This window comes from Artemia franciscana, chromosome 4 (assembly GCF_032884065.1).
Source record: "Artemia franciscana chromosome 4, ASM3288406v1, whole genome shotgun sequence".
NCBI classification, from domain to species: domain Eukaryota; kingdom Metazoa; phylum Arthropoda; class Branchiopoda; order Anostraca; family Artemiidae; genus Artemia; species Artemia franciscana.
Window position 1 is genome coordinate 48,713,876 of NC_088866.1, and position 18,838 is coordinate 48,732,713.

The window sequence follows — 18,838 nt, forward strand, 5'->3', positions numbered from 1 at the left end:
TAGTTGTTACTGTAAAGAATGATTTATAACTTGAACTTTAGTGCTAGATATAGTATTCTCTTTATAAATTACATATTTTATAGTGAAAATAATTTCTTAGACTACATTGCTTTTCCACTTATATCTGAAATGACAGTAAAATTGTAATAACTGGTAAAACGTTTTATTAAAACAATGAACTTTGAAAAAAAGCATTTATAAAAATGCTACTGAAAGTCTAAATAATTTGGCTTCACATCTAGAGGCCTACATCAACAAGAAAAAAAGGGGAAAAGACAACTCAATTACCAAAACAAGTGTTAGAAAACAACATAAAAAGATGCAAAAAACAGAAACTCTTTACAACAAAAAGAAAAAAAACTTGCATATGGTTAACTGTAGTTGTGATTTTTCTCAGGGAATTGCCAAAAAAAAGAATTTTGTATGCTACAAATCAATACAGTAAAAAAAAATTGCCCAAATTTGTTGTCATTTTTCAGGCACTCTTGGCCCAGTCCACTTACAATTAAAATTTTATTCAGATTGGGGAAAACAAGGTTTGGTCCATTTAAGGATATCAAGAATTGACGCAGTCTTTTTTTTTTATCTTTTCCCTTCTTATGGTTTTTTTGCCAAGCAAGTTGCAGGTAAATCAGAAACAAATTGAATATGAGCCTATTTTGGGCATCATAAATTATGAATCAGATTGTTTTCAACAGTTTTTATGGCACTTGGTTTTTACCAAGTGACATATAGTCATCGCAATTTCTGTCAGTCTGTCGGCCTGTCTGTCTGTTGGTGCTGGTTTTGCTAGTTTGGGCACTTCCAGATAAGCTAGGACGATGAAATTCGGCAGGCGTATCAGGGACCAGACCAAATTAAAGTATAAATAGTTGTTTCGCCGATTCGACCATTTGGGGGAGTGGGGGGACGGTTAATTCGGAAAAAATAGAAAAAATTAGGTATTTTTAACTTACGAATGGGTGATCGGATCTTAATGAAATTTGATATTTAGAAGGATTACGTGTCTCAGAGCACTTGTTTCAAATTCCGACTGGATCCGGTGATATTGGTGGGGGTTGGAGGGGGGAACCTGAAATCTTGGAAAACACTTAGAGTGGAGAGATCAGGATGAAACTTGGTGGGAAAAATAAGCACAAGTCTTAGATACGTGATTTACATAACAAGAACGGATCCTCTCTCTTTGGGGAGTAAGGGGGGGGGTAACTGGGTTAATTTGGAAAAATTAGAAAAAATGAGGTATTTTCAACTTACGAACGAGTGATTGGATCTTAATGAAATTTTATATTTAGAAGGACCTAATAACTTAGACCTCTTATTTTAAATCCGTACCAGATCCGTTCTCATTGGGGGGGAGTTGGCGGGGGCATAATTTGGTAATTTGGAAAAATTAGAAAACATGAGGTATTTTCAACTTACAAACGAGTGATTGGATCTTAATGAAATTTTATATTTAGAAGGACCTCATAACTTAGACCTCTTATTTTAAATCCGTACCAGATCCGTTCTCATTGGGGGGAGTTGGCGGGGGCATAATTTGGTAATTTGGAAATATTAGAAAACATGAGGTATTTTTAACTTACGAACGGATGATTGAATCTTAATGAAATTTGATATTTAGAAGGACCTCGTGTCTCAGTAATTTTAAATCCTGACCAAATCTGATGACATTGGGGGAAGTTGAATAAGGAAAACGGATATCTCGTAAAACGCTTAGAGTGTAGAGATCAGGATGAAACTTGATGGGAAGAATAAGCAAATGTCCTAAATACGTTATTGACATAACCAGACCGGATCCTCTTTCTTTGGGGGGGGGGGGTAATTCGGAAAAATTAGAAAAGATGTGGTATTTTTAACTTACGAACGGGTGATCGGATCTTAATGAAATTTGTTATTTAGAATAACCTCGTGTCTCAGAGCTCTTATTTTAAATTCCGACCATATCGGGGGAGTTGGAGGGGGAAACGGGAAATCTTAGAAAACGCTTAGAGTGGAGAGATTGGGATGAAACTTGGTGGGGAGGATAAGCAAAAGTCCTAGATACGTATTTGACATAACCTGACCGGATCTCTTCTCTTTGGGAGAGGGGATTTCCAGTGTTTTGGTGAGTTCGGTGCTTCTGGGCGTCCTTGGATGATGAAAATTGGTAGGCGTGTCAGGGACCTGCACAAATTGACTTAATAACAGTCGTCTCTCCGATTTGACCATTTAGGGGGGATTGGAGGGAGGGGAAATCATGAAAATAGAGGTATGTTTGTCTTACGAATGGGTGATCGGATCTTAATGAAACTTGATATATAGAAAGATCTCATGTCTCAGATGCTCAATTTTCAATTCGGGACATAGGGGGTTGAGGGGGGGGGGAATGTAAATCTTGGAAATCAAAAATCTCGGAAAACTCTTAGAGTGGAGAGATCGGAAGAAACTCGATGCGAAGAATAAGCACAAGTTCTTGATACGTGATTGATATAACCGGACCGGATTTGCTTTCTTTAGGGGAGTTGAGGGAATTCCTAGTACTTTGGTGAGTTCGAGAATAAGTACAAGTTATAGATACGTGATTGACATAAGCGGACAGGATCTGATCTCTTTGGAGGAATTGGAGGGATTTCTAGTGCTTTGGCGAGTTCGGTGCTTCTTGGCGTGCTAGGACGATGAAATCGATAACTTTAGTCCGAATCTAATTTTAGGTTCCGACCTCGTCACAAGTGCCATATGAGCTCTTGGCTCTTGTTATTTTCTTTGAAGTCCCCTTATCACTGTCTATATGCCTTGTAAGATTATGCCAACTTGACAAAACAAAAGTTTTGTCCAATTACATTTACCTCATATCGATATTACCATTTTTAGTATACTTTTTCTTCATTAAGGTCTATGTGGCTCTTCTAATTCTAAATTCTTCCCGCCGTATTGTTCATTCAGCTACAATTACGCTAAGTCTGTTAGTGCTAATTTTTAGAAAGCTTATATTCTTTGATCGTGGTCTTCTGTGTATTCTTACAAAAAGACAAATGGGGGGGGGGTATGGACCCAACCTTGAACAACTATTACAAAAAAGAAGAGATATAGTAGAAATTGCAAAAATATGATGCTTTTTTTAATGTTCCATTGTAAATTCTTAGTCAAGTGCCCCTGTACTTTTTAGGTTCAAAAATTAATTTTGCTACATTTTAACCACTCGAAAAGAGAAAAATTCAATATCCCTTTGTTCAAATTTCTAAAGCCCAAGATCCAATTAGATATTTCAATAGAGTAAAACAAAATCAATTTTGGAAAATACAACTCTTTTTTGCCAAAAAAAGAATTTTTTTAATGTTACTCTGTAAATTTGTACGTTGATACCCTTGTATTCTTTAGGCTGAAAGGTTGATTTAGTTACACTTGGAAACACTCAAAAGTTAAAAAACCTAATATTTACCGTATAAATTTCAAAAGGCTGAATTCACTTGGACTTTTCAAAATAATTGCAAATTTTTAGTGTTTTTGTTTCACGGATTTTTCTCTATAAATTATTAGACAATAGAAACGTATTCATTAGGTTAGTTTAATTTCTAAAGTTATTTTAGTTATGTTTGAAACCACACAAAAGAGAAAAATCGGTGAAAAAAAAGTCAGAAATCTATTGGCTAATAGGACATTATCGATATGTTTGTTTTTGTTTCACTTATTCTGCCTGTTCCCTTGCAACTTTAAGAATAGAAATTTGCTTAGCCACAATTTAATTTCTTCCAATCAAGATTTTGTCCCGGGAGCAAGTGAGGCCTGACCCGCCCCTGTTTGATGGTTAGTTACTTTAAAGTACGAAGGACACTAAAAATAGAAACTAATTCTTTAAATTGGTCAAGAAGAAACTAACACAGCCATATACGTCTTAATTGGTCAAGAAGTCTTAATTGGTCATTGGTCTTAAATTGGTCAAGAAGAAACTAAAACAGCCATATACGTCTTAATTGGTCAAGAAGTCTTAATTGGTCATTGGTCTTAAATTGGTCAAGAAGAAACTAAAACAGCCATATACGTCTTAATTGGTCAAGAAGTCTTAATTGGTCATTGGTCTTAAATTGGTGTAGAAAAAACTAAAACAGCCATATACGTCTTAATTGGTCAAGAAGTCTTAATTGGTCATTGGTCTTAAATTGGTCAAGAAGAAACTAAAATAGCCATATACGTCTTAATTGGTCAAGAAGTCTTATAACAAGATTCCTTTATTGAAGTAAAATCCTACTTCGACTTTCGGCCATCCGAATTGTGCCGTAACAATTCGGCTCATCTGAGATCAAACTAAAAGCATGTCGCCCCTGAATTGGTTAGGAAGATTTCATATGGAAGGCTTTAAAGGACAATGGAGCTTCATAGAAGGAAATGAATAGTGAAGCTTAGAACAGATTTGGCAGGAGAAGGAGTGTGCTCAACTTTGTTGGCATCAGTCATTTATTTGCAGTAGTAGTAGTATTTTGAATTTTTGGATAATATTTCACCTGCATATACTTATTCACCTTATATTTTTAGGCGAAAACAGCTGGTATAATTTCCCTGAAGCAGTTAAGGATAGCCTTTCGCTTGGGAGACCCAATAACAGTTCACCGTTGTAAAGTATACTTTTGTATCAGCCTTATTCAAACTCACAAATACAACGATGCAAAGAGGATATTGCTTGATGTCTACAATCGAGCAAAAAATGAATCTAGTGAAATATATGATGATAAGCTTGTTAACATGTGTAAAGGTGTTTGGTCAAAATTAAAGTTCGAGAGGCAGCAATATAAAACAAAATTGCGATTGAAAAAATAAAAATCTGATAGTTCTAGTTGTGTTTTTTTTTTTCAATTTTTGTAAATGAGGTATTTTCTCAGGACTTACAATCTAGACCTAAGGCTTCTAATCAAGGTTTTAATTTTCATGTTGCAAATAAGTACTTGCAGTATAGACCAATCCACAGTTTGATGATTCTCCCGTCTATTAAAAAAAGAATAAAAATCATTATGAAATTAAGCTAAAAAGTACTTTGAAAAATGAATGCTGGATATTGATTAAATTAAATTTTGTCATTTCTTGAAAAATAACGGTCACATTATTGAACTGCAATGCGTGCTGATGGCTCAATATTATTTTAAAATGTTTAGAGGACAACGAATTTCGATTCTTTTTAAATATCAACATACATTTCAAAGGCATTCAAAAATTATAGAAAAGTATTTTGTAGGATAGAGAAATGTACTAGCACCATCTATATATCGTTTTGGCTCAGGAGCTGGGAAGTTTACACTAAGCTCCGTAAATATATCTGTGCCCGTCAAGTGATTTGCTTGCGAACGAAGATAATATACAAGTCGACAATGAGGGCAGTCCCACTTTATGCTGTTGAATCGTGGCCCATCGAAGCAGCTCAGGGACATGCTTTAGAGAATTTGGCCAGCGTTGCCTATGTTAAATTTAATGTTCCGGATATCAGATCAGACTCCGGACGACGATATTTGCCGACGTTGTTTCGACACTGTCAAGCATTATCAAGCTCTGCTACCTTGGACACTTTTTGCGGCGTTCCAACGGCCGCCTCATTCAATAAATGCTTCTTGTTTAACCCTTGTCAACATGGCGTAGAAATAAAGGGGGGTAATCAATAAATAGGTGGTCGCTAGCTAAACAAGATCTGGAGACTGGTGAAGGTTTCCGCAAATTTTATCATAAATGGGACGAGCGCTGGCTAAAGTTCGCCAAAGAATTGCAAAAAGACTTGTCATTATGAGAGAACTTCATTCAGAAGCTTTGTTCCGATGCCGGGTAAGGCGGAAACACATGGTCCTGCTGCGATTACCATCTATATTCAGGGCGAAATAGGATATAAAAGATACAAAGTATATCTCTCATTCATTTGATTGTTTATTCTCATTGTTTTTTCTTCCTGCCAGGGCTAGCAGGCTACTTCTAGATCAAAGAGACGTTTAACGGCTCGTTCAAAAGCTACTGCCTTTGTCTATATGCCTCCTATAAATTCTGCTTTCATATGCATGAGAAATATCACGCGGTCTGCCAAATAGCACCCTTATTAACTGAATTATTCGGAGGGAAGATGAAAACTGCTCTGTAAACCTGTAAATGAAGCTAAAAAATCAATAAATAAAATAAAATCTGGGTATAAAATAAAATAAATAAAATAAGATCTATTAAAATAAAATAAAATCAATAATAAAATAATAAATAAAATCTGTAAATCAACAAAATTAAACTTCTGTAATGGCAAACTTTCAAAACTTATTGCAGAAAAAATTATCCTAGTTTTACTAAAAGTGACAAAATAATTTTTTATGTAAATATTCCGTGGTTATAAATAAAAGAGTCTCAATTGGGTACGACGGCACCTATAGTTCTAGAAACTGGATTTTAAGCCACGTTTTATCACATTGGAGGGGTTGGGCCAATGTCCTAGGATTTTAGGAGTGAGAGTATGTGCTAATAAAAAAGATGCTTCAGTTTCGGGACTCGATATTGGCATTTATAATTAACTAATTCCATAGTTGGAACCCTGCATGGAATTTAATCACTTATCTAGGTAGTATTATTGGTAAAGATGGCAGGTGCAGCGAGGATGTTAAAAGTGGAATAGCCAAGCTTCAGGGTGTTTTTTCACTGTTGAAAAAAGTTTGGAAGAATAGAAAGATAAGTCTGCAAACCAAGATTAGAATATTGGAAGCTACAGTGAAGACAGTAGTCAAATATGGCTCTGAAGCATGGGCGCTCCGGAAATTCTTAGATGTTTTCCAGAGAAATTGCCTACGGATTGTTTTGTATACCTGACTGACTGACCGTGGTACGATAGTACGAAATGTGTTACGATCCTTCTTTCTACGGCTATAATGAGAGATAGGATGAAATGGCTAAGACACGTTTTGCGGATGAAGTACGACATATTGTCCTTGTCGGTCAACCGTCTAGGGCCAAGCGAAAAGCAAGTCGTCTCCGAATGGGGCGGGAGAACATCATAAGGAAAGGTTTAAAAGCAATAAGAACTTCTTGGGAGGGAATTAAGAGGTATGCTTTAAATAGATTGGGATGGAGGAGGGGCGTGTATAGCTGTGTTGGCCTGAAGCGGCTTGGTGCTGCAGTGAATTACTAGTAGTAATGCCATAGCCTTGAGATTAGCTAATATTGTTCATTTAGCCGTTAACATATGAAACCTTCATAACCCACAGTTTGTTGGAAAGGTGCATGACAGATTCAAGAAAATGTAGAAAACAGGTGAATTATATGGGTGAAACATGCACTCAAATATGGCGGGAATCGTACAAAAATCTATTTTTTAGGGTGGCACGAAAACCCTTAAACCCCTTCATTGGTGTGTATCTATATTGCAAGTTATTAATTACCATTGGGATGTACTTATAATTTTTATTCTTAGTATTCAATTTCTAGAAGTTTAATTTCTTATAAATAAATAGGAATAATAAACGAATTTAATAGAATAAAATATAATGATATAATTGAATAGGTTATAAACATAATAAAAAGAAGAAAAACTATTTTTTTGGAATGTTGTTTCAGGGATGTCTTTTCAGTGATGATACGAAAAAGATGTATCCCTCCCCCCCCCTCCAAATGTTGCCAATGATGTCTTTTGCTCCTAAATTTGTGCCGCCCCATAAGCTTGAAGTAGCTGTCTGTATTTTGTCAAGAAACACCCTTAATTCGTTACAAATATGACCATTGTAATAGTGATCAAAAATTACAGAAATTCTTACTATTGCTTTTCTATTAAATGTGATTAGTTCTATACATTAAAATGCAACATAAGGCTTATTTATGTACTAAATGGTTTACACTGAAAAATAAAAGGGTCAAAAAGACTTTGAATTTTTGGTTTGAAGTTCAATTTTGAAGTTTGAGACTTTTGATTGAAGTTCAAAAGTCTCGAATTGATACAGTTTGCTCAGAGCAGGGGCTGTTTTCCGTATTTTTTCTTTCCATAGTGTAATATACTTAATATCTTGCATCAAACTTCAAGTTTACTCTCCACGAAGGAACTTCATTTGCCCCTAGAAAAAAAGAACAATAATGAGGCATCTAATTATTTATTACTGCCACTAATTCACCTTTAATTTCTAAAAAAAAGTATGTTTATGATCTATATTTCAAGGCTAGATTACTCAATAGGCTGGTACAATAGACTGTACTCAATAGGCTGGTATTGTTCTCATGTTAGGCTTAGGCGCAACCCTAGCTCATATTTTTCCCCTGTATGTATTTCAATGTTTGAAACACAGTTAGTTGCTCAAAGGAATATCAATTTCATTAGCTTAGGGGACACGCAAACACTTAATCTGGTATTTTCTGTGCTGCATTAGGATTTAGACACAGGCTTCGTCGCACAAGTATAGTATATAAAGAAGAGTGGGGAGATTTACTTGTTTAACGTATCAATTATTTAGAGGGAAAAGTTCTTCTCTAATTTTTCTATGGAGATTTCTATTCTGGTAAAAATGGAAATTTTTCTTGAATCCGAGCGAGAGAGACGAGGTCAAAGGGAGGAAAATTGTCTAAGGAAATAGATTTACCTGTGGTTATCCTTCCTTTTAGGTTGACTAAATTAGTTATCTGATTAAAGGAGGCGTAAGGAACTTTATACCATCAAAGAAGATAATACTTTCTGCATCTTTATTCGATTGCCTCTATAATAGACAGTCCAAATAGCATTGGGCCGCCTTTTTACGATCTTTAATGGAGTAGCATAGTGAAAAAATATCTTCCAAATGGGTTCTCTATATAGATTCCCAAATGTTTTGTTTCAAAGTCAATGAATATCATCCAGAGCTTAGGTCGCCTCTCACAGGATACTCCACGAGTACTCGTAGAGTGAATTAAAGGTCTGCGCAGGAGTGGTTATGGCTGAGGCCATACTGTTTATCTCTCAGTTTTCCCTTCAGTTCGATTAATTAGGTTTAAGAATAATGTGAGAAGGTGGCTTCTGTGGTAAGGATGGTGGACTTATCCCAAGTCGAAGTGTCACATTCAGATGCATCCCTTTTATAAAAAGTTGAATCAATGTGTCCAATCTAATGAGACCTCTTAAAAGGACTCCGCCATTGCATTGCAAGTAGTCCATTTAGACCCCAGAGATGACACAAAACTTACAATTATTTCAGTTGTGATTCTATATTCACTATTTTATTCTTCAATTTCTTGAAGCTTCGAAGATTCGTTCGGCTGCGGGTGGATCAGAACTAATGTCAGCCGGTGAAAGTGACTGGTTAGATCCTAAGTTTTTTCAGTTCGAGGTGAACAGTTAGAGTGTTTCCCCTAGTTTCTTGATGGCTTCTGGGTCTGTTACTATGTGCAGATTATTTGCTTGTTAGTTCTTCCGGGTTAGATTGACTGCCGACAATTTATTTTGTAAGTTGCAGCTCTCGCCTCATTTTGCAGCTTCTTGCGCTTCTGATGCTTTCCAGTCCAGGTGCTAACTGTCTAGCGCTTTCCTTTTTCTCTTTGTCGATGATTTTGTATGGTTGTTTATTGCTTTGGGTGTAGAGTGGAAAGATAGTAGGGTAATTCTTTTCACTGGCTGATTAGCTTTCATGTTCTGTCGGATAGCCATCGGTCTTTGGTTTTTTTTTTTTTTTTTTTTTTTTTTTTTTTTTTTTTTTTTTTTTTTTTTTTTAGTTCAACTGTTGAATATGCTGCCTCGTAGTAGGTTCAGTTGAATCGCTTGCCATACATGTTCTTCATTGGTTTCTTCCGTAGAGTTAAGAACTTCAAATCGATTGACCAATTCAGTGACGAAGTTGAGCATCGTTGTTTCATCAGTTAGTTTTGATGAATTAAATTGCAGCTGATGAGCTGATAGTCTACGTGGTGCCTGGCGCATGATTTCTATTGTTTCTATTTTAAACTGTGTTGTGAGTTGAAACTTGTCCCACAAAAACTCCATGGAAAATCACACAGAAGGATATCTTTAGGGGTAGATATCCCTCTTCGGTTTATAAGACAGTAGTCGATTTGGTCGGGAGTAGTGCCACCCAGACATACACTAGTATTTACGAATATTTTTGTATGCAAAAAGGCTACCACCAGTGACGGAATCGTTTGTGGGTTGCGAAACTGAGGAAGCGACAGCCATTTTCATTTCGTTTATTAATGTCATTACTTCTTGAAGCGCATTGGCAATGTCATCGATAAGCTCCAACTTCGCCGTCTAGGTCTCAAATCACGAAGATCATGTCATGATGTGGAATATCTTAAGGTGTCATGGAAGTTATCTTTTGACTCCTCGGTTGAGTCATTTGTCGGTGCATAACATATGACTTGAGACATCCTGGCATGGCGTGCAGCAAATGTAGCCAAATCGACGTGAAATTGGAATCCAATCCTTCAGAGTATTTGTTGTAATAGGGTAAGTGTTGCGTCATTTTCTTGTCTTTTAGCTGGACCGCTGTGAATGATCGCAACGTGATATTCTGATAATTTTTGCCATTTCCAAGCCGCATCGATTAATTCAAGAATGTGTTTTCGATTTCATTACTGACTTGTTACGTTTTTGTTATCTGCGTCAGAGCACATACATTACAGAAATCAATTTGTATCTATTTCTTCTGCTTAAAAATCTGGGCCGGGGGCTTGCTTGGGTCATTCTTTTGGATCATTCCGAGTAAACTCATCTATATTTTGGTTTCATTTAAAGTATTTTGAGCAGCTGGTTGTTAGTCCACTTCCCAGCTCTCCTGATTTTCTCAGGCTTGGGACTGGCTGAAGAGAATCAAACGACAATCTTCATTTATGTACCTTTGGGTTAAACACAAAAATAACTTTTAATGGCATGGTTTCGGAATGATGATGTAGTTCAGGCAGTTTCTCGTTGTGAATGGAGAGTACGACCTTTAAAAAGAAGATACTGGCAGTGATGTATTGATGCAAGTGATGCTTTGAAAGTTATTTTGTGATTTATTTCTTTTTTATTATTATTAGTCTGCTACTAAAAAATAACATACTATATTTGGTAACTCATGAATACTTATTGGACGAGACCATAGAAATAAGTGGATGCACTATTATGTACGCCCTTTTTGGTAATACTTGGTAAAATTTGACATTTTGAGTCCTTTTTAAAGAATTCCTTCTTTGAAACTGAAACCATAAATAGTTATAGTGGAACGTCAGTTTTGTTCGGTGAAAATAAATGAAATAACGCCGTGCATGGATCCTAAGCATTCTAAAATTAACTAAATTCATTAAAATTAAATAAATTCAGTTTTGGAGTAATTCAAATTCAATCAGAAAAATTCTGTTGCAAAATAATATTAAATCCTTAATTTACACTAATCCTTAGTATGAAATGACACGCCATGTTTGTCAGCTACTGATTTCAGATGGTGCCACTAAAGATACCTTAGATTATCAGAATGACACGACTTTTACGTTTTGCTGCTAATAATGGAAAATTTGATCTTTGTCTACCACTGATTACAAACAGTTCCTCTATGGAATGACTCGTCTCTACATAATGATATGACTAAGAATAGAGAAGGTAGAATAAGGTAGTTTCCTACTTAGCTGCTAAAACAAGGCTACTGAATGAAGCACCTTATTTCTTTGTCGTTTCCTTTTTCAGTCCTGGCTGAGCTTTCTTAAAGTAACCAATGCTACAAGACTCGTGCCAACACTTCTCTTTGCAGTTTCACACATTTACAGGGTATCCAAAAAATCTGGATAGATACGAATTTTAAAAATTTATTGAAACTCTAAAAAACGAAATTTTAATATCAGTAGATGCATCAAAAGAATCAGCTTATTATGCTGATTCCAAATACATACGATTCATCAAGTTTAGTGTTACACATCAAAAGTTACAAGCCTGATAAAATTTGCCAGATTTTTGGAATAGGGGGAAAAGACCCCTTAAAATTGAAGGAACTTTAATGAAAAGCACGCCATCATATTCGACGTACCAGAGAGCCCTACTGTAGAAGTTACAAGCTTCTATATATAAACATGTAAAACAAAGTATCAAAATTTGTCTGTATCCAGACTTTGTGGTCATCTGAAAGTGTTCGCAGCTATTTTTATTGCAAAAAGACGACATATCCTACATAATCAAAAAGTAAATAGCTTACGGGATAAGTAACAGGCTAAAGATGGAGCCCTCATCCATTTTCTGTTTTTCTCTTTGCAAATGGGTATCAATAGTGTTCTTGCATAGCCATCTCCGTACCAAACCAGCAGTTCGTCACCTGCTTTTATAAGTTTGTAAGTCCTGCATGAAAAGAAATAGTGGAGGTATGCCTAAGGGCCTTAAGTAAAATAAAATCAGAAGTTGAAGAAAATCAGATCTCTGGTGCTTTAGTACAGCTCTCATTAAATAAATAAAAAATAGATTTGTGTAACAGGCAGTTCAGCGTTACCTTGATGAATTAAAAAACAAAAAAGTATATAACACAAGGGTAAAACTATAGATGCCAGGATTTTTGTTTTCTTGGAAAGTAGTTTAATTCGGAGGATGAAACTTTCAGGAGTAGATTCACAGCTCATATGCCGTCTGTGGACGGTATTGCCAAGTTTTTATTTCTTCTGAATTCACTGTTCTAACCCCTAGTTCCAACATACTGTGTTTTGAAGAATACCATAGTGATTTCGCAGATTAGGGACAATCTTTGAACCCTCCTTTTTGCTGAAAAACGTAATTCCATTTTCAAATCCACGTGGGTTTGAATTTTCCAAGTTAGCGCGAAAACGTGCTCAGGAGTAAAGTTAATTGCTAAGTATTAAAATAGACTGTATTAAAAAACTTGACATTTTTATGAGATTTAGACGAAACTTGTGAGATTTTCCTAATTGTTTCATAATAATAATAGAAGTTCAGCTGTAGCAAATACTTAAAAACTTTTTTGAATTTTCCAAGTTAGCGCGAAAACGTGCTCATGAGTAAAGTTAATAGCTAGTTATTAAAATAGACTGCATTAAAAAACTTGATATTTTTGTGAGATTAAGTAGCAACTTGTCGGATTTTCCTAGTTGTTTCATAATAATAATAGAAGTTCAGCTGTAGCAAATACCTTAAAGCTTATCAAAAATTAATGGTGCGTGTAGTTACGATTCTTACGCATGTAGTTACCGGTTTTCAAGATATTTTGTGTTTCTCATCCACAAATTTAGTGCGTAGTTCGAATTAAAATTCGCAACATGTGGGAACTAAGGTCAAGGCTTAGAAGAAAGGACAGGGATAAAAAAAAATCTTTAGCAGAAGCACACAACATGAATAAAGACAACTCAGATGTAGTAATTCAAAAGAGGGTATGAATGTAACTCATTAAATTTAAAATATAGCCTTCAACTCTATACCATGTTTGATTGTCAAGATTATTAGGGGTTTTGCTTTTTTTTTTCTAAATCAAGTTATATCTCCTTTTCTGAAGTTCTGGAATGTCAGAAAAAGGAAATTGTTTTGAAAAAAAAAAATCCGCTTTCCGGAATCTTGTTTGGTTCTCAAGACAGCTAGGGTTTTTTGTCTTCTTGTTCTTTCCAAAATATTATATCTCGTTTTCTCAAATGCAGAAATGTTAGGAAATAAAAAATGCTCGAAAGACCACTTTTCTGTGTTTTATTTGTTTCTTAAATTGATTCAATTTTTTTCAAAAATACGGTTTATCTCCTTATCTCCAATGCAGAAATGGTAGAAAAGCAGTTTTCCTGTATTTTACTTGGTTGTCAATATCGTTAGATGTTTGTTCTCTTTTCTTTTTTTTCGAAATACGTCGTGTCTCTTTTTCTCAAATGCTGAGATGTTAAAAAATGAAAAATATTTGAAAATTGCTTTCCTTTACCTTATTCAGTCTTAAAATTATTAGAGATCTGTTTTTTTTTCTTCCAAAATGTATTACATCTCAATTTCTCAAATGCAGAAATGTTATAAAATAAAAACAATATTTTAAAAACCACATTCTTGCATCTTATATATCTTTTAATTTAATTAGAATGTTTTTCCAAGAAATAACTTTCATCTCTGTTTCTCAAATGCAAGAAAAGCAAGAAAAGTAGCTTTGCTATAGGTTCTTTGGGTCTTTCAAATCAAGAGATACTAAAAATCAAGCAAGTTTGAAAAACCGCTTGCCTATCTTATTTGGTTTCCAAGATACTTGAGATTTTTTATTTAATTCGTTGAATAACGGATAATTAATTAATTAGTTTATAACAATTAATTCGTTTTACTTAATGTGTTAAATTTAAGTTTAATGCAGAAATCTACTGCGAACTGAAAGCCTACTGCGTCATTCACGCTTTATTGAAGATTAAACAAAAAAACAAGTTTTTTTAAATGAAAGTAAGGAGCGACATTAAAACTTAAAACGAACAGAAATTACTCCGTATATGAAAGGGGCTTTTCCTCCTCAACGCCCTGCTCTTTACGCTAAAGTTTGACTCTCTCTTAACTCTACATTTTAAAAAAGTAAAAAAAAATTAGCGTAAAGAGCGGGGCGTTGAGGAGGAAAAGCCCCTTTCATGTACGGAGTAATTTCTGTTGGTTTTAAGTTTTAATGTCGCTCCTTACTTTCATTAAAAAAAAACTTGTTTCTTTTTTTTTTTGTTTAATTTCTGGACGTTTTTGAATTATTGCATGTTTTAATCTTGGCTCTCCGCACATAAATAATTAAAACAAAATTTGCATATTAATTTTTTTTTGGTTAAATGGCTTTTTCATAGTTTTAATCGGAAGATTTTGAGAAAAAAGGAGCGAGGGAGGAGGCCTAGTTGCCCTCCAATTTTTTGATTACTTAAAAAGGCAACTATAACTTTTAATTTTTTACGAACGTTTTCATAAGTAAAAAATATACGTAACTTACGAATTAACTTACGTAGCAAACTTCTATATTCGTATGTTTTTATTGCGCATACGAGGGGGCTCAACCCTCTTCGATACCTCGCTCTTTACACTAAAGCTTAAATTTTGTCCCAATTCCTTCAGAATGACCCCTGAATCACAAAGGCCGTAGAATAAATAGTTGAAATTACTAAAAATACTGTAGCGTAAAGAGCGAGGTATTACGAGGAGGTAAACCCCTCATATGCGTAATAATTTCTCTTCGTTTTCAGTTTTAATGCTGCTCCTCACTTTCAGCAGAAAAAACTTTTCATATTTAAATTTCATTGTTTTGTTAAATAATGCTAGAAAATCCTGGTCCACTCCATTGTGTCTCTTCCCCCATGAGAAGTTCCTCCATGGAAGATCCTCCCACGTAACCCCCCACCCCAACCAAAAAATCCCCTGAAAACGTCTGTACACTTCCCAGTAACCATTATTATATGTAAACACAGGTCAAAGTTTGTAACTTGCAAGGAGCAAGTCGTCCCCAAAGACATAGTTAGTAGGTTTTTCGATTATGGTGCATAATATGGCTATCTCAGAATTTTGATCCGGTGACTTTGGGGGGAAAATAAGCTTGGGAGGGGGCCTAGGTGCCCTCCAATTTTTTTGGTCACTTAAAAAGGGCACTAGAACTTTTAATGTCCGTTAATGAGCTCTTCCGCGACATTCTAGGACCACTCAGTCGATACGATCACCCATGGGAAAAAAAAATAAATAAACACGCATCCGTGATTTGTCTTCTGGCAAAAAATGCGAAATTATACATTTTTGTAGATAGGGACTTGAAATTTCTACAATAAGGTTCTCTGATACGCTGAATCTGATGATGTGATTTTCACATCATGACTTTTAGGGGGTGTTTCCCCCTATTTTCAAAAATGAGGCAAATATTCTCAGGCTCGTAACTTTTGATGAGTATAACTAATCTTGAAACTTATATATTTAAAATCAGCATTAAAATGCGATTCTTTTGATGTACCTATTGGTATCAAAGTTCCATTTTTTAGAGTTTCGGTTACTATTGAGCCGGGTCGCTCCTTACTACAGTTCGTTACCACGAACTTTTTGACAAATCATAATACAAATATTTTATTTTGCGCTTAACATTTTGAACTGTCGAGTTTTTAGTAATTAATACCACTATATATCAAATATTAAGTTTAATTTTATTAGTTCTTTCCAAGAACTTTTTAAGACATATACTTATCAATAAAACGGAAACGGCGCCGTAGGCTTTCAACTTGTACAGCTCAGGAAGGGGACTTAAGCCAAAAACTTGTTTGGCGAAAGTCGTGGTTTTTGGCGAAAGTCGAACATACCTGTTGTATGTTCGTTACTCTATGATTGTTTATTTAATTTCTATTCGTTTTTAGTTTCATTTATTTTATAATAGTAATTATGGTCGTTTTGAGTTGAAATTATTATAGGAATCTATTTCTGCTGGTCTTAAAGTAAATACGGCTCTTTACTTTTGTTTAAAAACTTTTTTGGAAAGTTTTTTTTTATTCATAAATAATAAACTACTGCAGCCTTATGGCTCTTTACTATAGGCAAAGCTATAGTGTTGCTTCTGATAATTATTAAAGAAAAAAAACAAGTTGTTTAACTAAAAGTAAGGAGTGACATTAAAACTTAAAACGAACAGAAATTACTTCGTATATGAAAGGGGCTGCTTCCTCATCAACGTCCCGCTGTTTACGCTAAAGTTTGACTCTTTCTCTCAACTCTACTTTTTAAAACAATGAAAAACTTTAGCGTAAAGAGCGGGACGTTGATTAGGAAGCAGCCCCTTTCTCATACGAAGTAATTTCTGTTCGTTTTAAGTTTTAATGTCGCTCCTTACTTTCAGTTAAAAAAACTTGATTTTTTTTATTTAATTTCTGAACGTTTTTGAGTCAATGCATGTTTTGATTCTGGCTCTGTGCAGAGGAATAATTAAAACGAAATTTGCATTTTTTTATATTTTTTTTTTTGCTAAATGGCTTTCTCATAGTTTTGATCGAACAATTTTGAGAAAAAAAGGAGTGGGGGAAGAAGCCTAGTTGCCCTCCTATTTTTTGTTACTTAAAAAGGCAACTAGAACTTTTAATTTTTTACGAATGTTTTAATTAGTAAAAGGTATACGTGACTTATAAATTAGCTTACGTAACGAACTTTTGTATTCTCATGTTTTTATTACAATTATGAGGGGGTGACCCCTCGTCAGTACCTCGCTCTTTACACTAAAGCTTAAATTTTACCCCACTTCATGAAGAATGACCCCTGAATCACAAAAGCCTTAGAATAAATAGTTGAAATTAATAAAAAATACTTTAGCGTAAAGAGCGGGGTATTAGGAGGAGGTGAGCCCCTCATATGTGTAATAATTTCTGTTCGTTTTAAGTTTTAATGCTGCTTCTTGCTTCCAGTTGAAAAAACTTTTTCATATTTATTTTTTCATTGTTTTTTGTTTTAAATAATGCTAAAAAATCCTGCGCTCCCTTCATAGAAATTTTTTTCCCCCATGACAAAATCCTCAATGGAAAGTTCCCCCAACATATCCCCTTCTTCTCAACCCCTCCCCCAACCAAAAAATCCTTATGAAAAAGTCTGTATACTTCCCAATAACCATTACTATATGTAAGCACTGTTCAAAGTTTGTAACTTATTGCCCCTCCCACGGGGACTGTGGGAGAGTAAGTGGTCCCCAAAGACATAGTTATAAGGTTTTTCGACTACGTTGAATAAAATGGCTATCTCAGAATTTTGATCCGTTGACTTTGGGAAAATAATTAGCGTGTGAGGGGGCCTAGGTGCCCTCCATTTTTTGTCACTTAAAAAGGGCACTATAACTTTTCATTTCCATTAGAATGAGCCCTCTCGCAATATTTTAGGACCACTGGGTCGATACGATCACCTCTGGGGGAAAAAAAAACAAGCAAATAAACACGCAACCGTGATCTGCCTTCTGGCAAAAATACAAAATTCCACATTTTTGTAGATAGGAGCTTGGAACTTCTACAATAGATTCATTAAGATTCTATGACTTTTAGGGGGTGTTTCCCCCAATTTTCTAAAATAAGGCAAATTTTCTCAGGCTCGTAACTTTTGATGGGTAAGGCGAAACTTGATGAAACTTATATATTTAAAATCAGCATTAAAATGCGATTCTTTTGATGTAGCTATTGGTATGAGAATCCCATTTTTTAGAGTTTTGGTTACTATTGAGCCGGGTCGCTCCTTACTACAGTTCGTTACCACGAACTGTTTGATAAAACCATAAAAGACAAATGAAACAAAACCCATCATAATTTTTTTTTCGTACAGGACTAGGAGGGGGGATGCTCACAGTTATATATATGGTGCTAGAACGAATTCCACTTACACATAGTAATAGTTAGGGGTGCCAATTTGCAAAAACGTCGGGGGAGAGGATTATTTTTCCATTTTTTTGAATGAACATACTAAAAAATCTGGATTTAGAAATCTAGGGAAGGAAGTAATTTTATTTTATTTGTCAACGAAAATAAAAAAGAGTATTTTTCAAAATCTAGGAGTAGAAAAAAAACTCTCCGACGATTCCCCTTTCAGTAATCAGCTTATAGCTGATGCCCTACGTTATTTGTACTAAAGAGGAAAATTTAAAAATCAGGAATCAAATAGAAATGGAATCTAAATTTAAAAAATAAAAAGTTTATTTCGTCTACCATCGCGATTCAGTGGTAAATTAAACTTGATACGATTGGATGCTCTTCGAACCTTAACTCTAGGAAGCAACTTCCAATTTTCGACACCGAAGACATTTTATTTTAGAAATCCAGTATTACAGAATTGTCGACTGTCTGTTGGTTCATCTTCTTTACTGTAATTAATTTTTATGACTATTGAATTAATGCTTTATATCTATAAGCTGTTTAAAGTTTCTGGAGTTGATATGTTCTTTTTACTGTATCTTTGTGATTTTCTACAATTTCTAATTTTCTTTTACTACATTCTAAATTTATTTCTACATTT

General features: G+C 34.8%; 2 protein-coding genes across 4 annotated transcripts in view; one reads left to right on the forward strand and one right to left on the reverse strand.

Annotated features, from left to right (window-relative positions):
- The window catches only part of LOC136026532 (rap guanine nucleotide exchange factor 4-like), a 788,659-nt gene that overhangs the window by 203,938 nt on the left and 565,883 nt on the right, over positions 1–18,838 (forward strand). The gene's annotated exons all lie outside the window — the stretch shown is intronic.
- The window catches only part of LOC136026529 (PR domain zinc finger protein 10-like), a 37,798-nt gene continuing 26,561 nt past the window's right edge, over positions 7,602–18,838 (reverse strand). The window contains exons 5-6 of the mRNA XM_065703194.1: positions 12,099–12,238; positions 7,602–8,030 (exon numbers count right to left, since the gene is read on the reverse strand). Of these exons, the coding sequence (XP_065559266.1) occupies positions 7,975–8,030; positions 12,099–12,238 (196 nt within the window). The 3' untranslated portion in view covers positions 7,602–7,974. The remainder of the gene's footprint in view (positions 8,031–12,098; positions 12,239–18,838) is intronic.